The sequence below is a fragment of the Sabethes cyaneus genome, chromosome 3, assembly GCF_943734655.1.
Source record: "Sabethes cyaneus chromosome 3, idSabCyanKW18_F2, whole genome shotgun sequence".
NCBI lineage: Eukaryota > Metazoa > Arthropoda > Insecta > Diptera > Culicidae > Sabethes > Sabethes cyaneus.
In genome coordinates this window covers 137,769,389-137,772,866 of record NC_071355.1, presented here as the reverse complement: position 1 = coordinate 137,772,866, position 3,478 = coordinate 137,769,389, and the positions used below count along the sequence as shown (strand labels likewise).

The following is a 3,478-nucleotide window of genomic DNA, read 5'->3' as shown; positions in this document are numbered from 1 at the left end:
ATATAAATATCATTATGATTATGTTACCAGTAGTTTTAGTTAAAATTGTAGAAATATTTTTTGAAACAATCTTCTTGGGTCATATTGAAAAATATCTCGAAATAAATAAAAACCTGTCAGGTGGTCCATAAAAGGAAAAGGGTCCACAATAGGCTAACTTACCCTACATCAGTTGCCGGTAAAGATAAGATTTAAAAGTCATATTCTTTACATATTTATTTATTTATTTTGATTCCATGGCTAGACTTTGCTTTAAAATCATGTAACTCATAAGTATTCTAGATCCACATAGACATGCGTTGACGGATAAATCAGACTTTGTAGTGAAAATCTGGCTCTCACAATACGAATGCGTTGTTTCTATATTCGATCAATGAGCTTGTGCTCTTCGATTATGTTGTTTATGATAAATGCAAAGATTGCATTCGACAGTTTGGAATATAAAAATAATCGTAGAACATTCGGATGTGGAAGTCTGTGTATCTATTATGCTTTGTAGCTTCCATATTGTTTTTATATAAATTACTGGTTTCGTGGTTTTGAATTATGTGGCAGTATTAATCTTTCTTACACATGCAATTGATTCATTGCAATCTTAAGCTAATAAGTCATCATAATATAGTTTAAAAATAAAATTCAACCTGATTTAACATTATTATTAAAAACTAACGTCAAGAAAGTATTCAAGAATCAAGAATCCGCAATCTAAAAAACATTTAAGTTTACATTCAAGTCAGTTCCATTATTTACCTAACTTACAATGTGATATATGTAATAAATGAAGAAAATAATATCATTTCATGAAATAAAGAAACAAAACAGATACAGTACATTTTTTAGCTTAATACTTAACGTAACATGCTAGAGATAAGAAAGCAAAAACAAAAGTACATGTACGAAATAAATTAAACGCAAATGCATTGAGCCGATAAGAGCTATTATTCACATTTTCTTTTGAAGTAGATATATCGGATTTCTTAGTTTTTATAGATGGTCCGATTGAAATACTTGAAATAAATTATGTTGGATGAAATATAAATCTACACTTTTTTAATTAATCTAACTTCTGGAGTCGTTACTTTCACTATAGCTCTCACTTGAATCATGTCTACTGACAGTTGATTTGGGTTTATATTCGGTGATCACTACCGTAACCGAATTGACTGTAACTTCTCGAGTTTGTCCGCTGGATCGATCTATATTTTTTAATCTTGCGGGATACTTAGAACGTTTGTTTTTGTTGCGTGATGTTTTGTTGCCCGGTGATTTCGAGTTTTGTGGTGGAGCACCAGAGGCACCGGGAAAGGCCTGAGTCGCCGCTTGTTGTGCCACAAGTGCCGAGTTCAGGCGAGGTTTGCGGGTGGATGTGCCTGGAACCGAGTATACTGAAATTAATTGTAGTGCATTTTCTTCCATTTAGCAGTCTCGATAAATTTATTTAAGGTTGTAATATTTTTGAAATCTGAATGTTATATCAATTTCTTTGTTTAGTCTTTAGAGAATATTTTCGCATGATTTAACAAGTATGCTGAAACAGATTTTGTTTAAAACTCGGATCAATCGCTTGATAACTAAACAAATAATTGATATTCAATCATTCAGTTCTAAAAAAATGAACTCATTTACCTTTTCTTACGTCGCACATTAAGCACTTAAACGCTTCGGCTGTATTTCGATAGGTGCAAACACTGCAGTCCCAAAAATTTTCCTCAACAACTTTAGATTGACGTTTTGCGCGGCGAATAGGCGATTTATTTTTATCCATTGCTTACATGCAACGATGATTAATATAAATGCTTATTTTTCTGATAATTTTAACATAAATTGTGATACATTTTTAAGGAAAACTGTATCCTTTTCGTCACCAAATTTTTTTCTGCTGCTATTCGAATTCGCGATGACAGCGTTGCTGATATTGTTTAGGGTTCTGCATGTGCATGAGAAAAACGGAGTAGAAATAATTTGGCACGCACACGATGACAGCTCGGAATGAGCTTTTCTTTAAGTGCGAGAAGCCTACGAAATCTCTTTTACTGCTGTCAATTATGCAGCAAACGTCACTTTTTGCATATGAACTAGAAATATTGCTGATTGCAAGGAAAATTGTACCATCCAAAGTGCGAAATCGCTCATAAAACTGCGATCCAGCATTAAATCGTTTCGGTGTCTTCGGCGCACTTTTTCGTTTCATTCCAAGCAATAAGTGCGCCGAAGAGACTGAAACGATTTAAGCCAAAATAGCACTTTTATGAACGATTGCGCACTTTGGATGATAAAATTTTCCTTGCAATTAGCAATACTCACATCAGTAAGAGATACGCGGAAACTAAAGCCAACGATTTAGCATCAGTGTACAAAAACTGCCAGCACTTGCTACGGAGCAAGATGCTGTAGCAGTGTGACTTGATTGTTTTCAACATAATCCGTTTCAGTTTTATTTACATCAATTTTACACAATAGAGCGATATATCTTTCAACTTAATCAGTGTAAAATGGATTGCAAAGCTTTATACATTGTGTCCAAGTATAATATTCAAAGTACGTGACAATAGCTTAAGTAGATTTCATAATTATTTCAATACTTGTTAATCAAACATTCAAGCAAACAGTATGCGTGTTTGATTGGCTCCCTTTTGACAACTTTCGCTACTCGATTCGCTATATGACGGCGTTGCTGATATCGTTCAGGGTTTTGCGTGAGAAAAAAAGAAAGGGAAGTATTTTTGCTTTTGTCATCACGCACACGTTTACAGTTCGGCATGAGATTTTCTGTAAGTACGAGTAGCCTACGAAATCTTTTTCAATGCCGTCATCGCGAATTGGCTTCCAAGATAGCTGCTCCCGCGTATCTCTCACCTCTGAGTATTTCGTATACAGTAATAATGAACAGGGTTGCCGATAGCTCAAGGGGCTTCTAACAGTAATGATTACTACGCATCGTTGAAAAAATTGCATTGTGCGACTCAAGGGATTGCCAACAGCAATTATTACTACGCAGCTTTCATAAAAGTGAAAATGAGGCAAATGAGGCAAACAACAACAGTAAACAAAAGAGATGCATTTCTTTGTCGCCAAGGTACAGAATGAATTTCGTCTTCCGCTGGCATAAATACCAGCAAATTTTCAAAATATGTGCTTGAATTTAGAACAGGATGAAAAATTTGAGCGAAATATGTGCTCTGCAGTGTGGCAGACGGAGAAACACAGCTAGCAATCGCTATTTTTCGGTTTGTTCCTCCAGCATCAGCTGTTCCCCAAAATGAGGTAAACATCATGTATATACACGCGTATTTCGTGTTCGCTAGTGTGGGTGCTTGAGCTGTCAGAAAGCTCTATAGGCAGCTTATTAGTGTGGATAGAGTGACTATATACAGAGTGGCGACATGTCATCCCAAATGTATGCAATGCGGTTTTTCCAAGGTTTTTCTTTCTCTTTCCTGCATACGCGTTGGATAGGTCGTCTGCTCGATTGGAATGA

General features: G+C 35.5%; 1 protein-coding gene across 2 annotated transcripts; it reads right to left on the bottom strand.

The window, feature by feature from the left end:
• Positions 1–239: 239 nt before the first annotated feature.
• LOC128743173 (YY1-associated factor 2) lies at positions 240–1,856 on the bottom strand. 2 transcript variants are annotated; one of them, XM_053839698.1, is made up of 2 exons: positions 1,627–1,856; positions 240–1,385 (listed from the first exon to the last, which is right to left on the bottom strand). In XM_053839698.1, the coding sequence occupies exons 1-2, from the start codon at positions 1,763–1,765 to the stop codon at positions 1,060–1,062; spliced, it is 465 nt and encodes a 154-aa protein (XP_053695673.1). In that variant the 5' UTR covers positions 1,766–1,856; the 3' UTR covers positions 240–1,059. The 2 variants fall into 2 exon arrangements, with proteins under 2 accessions (XP_053695673.1, XP_053695674.1); XM_053839699.1 differs by having other exon boundaries at positions 240–1,370.
• Between the last annotated feature and the right edge of the window lie 1,622 nt (positions 1,857–3,478).

Coding starts and splice junctions, on each gene's coding strand:
- LOC128743173 (XM_053839698.1), bottom strand. CDS start 1,765: ATGGATAAAAATAAATCGCCTATTCGCCGCGCAAAACGTCAATCTAAA. Junction 1,386..1,626: donor AATGTGCGACGTAAGAAAAG/GTAAATGAGTTC, acceptor AATTAATTTCAG/TATACTCGGTTCCAGGCACA.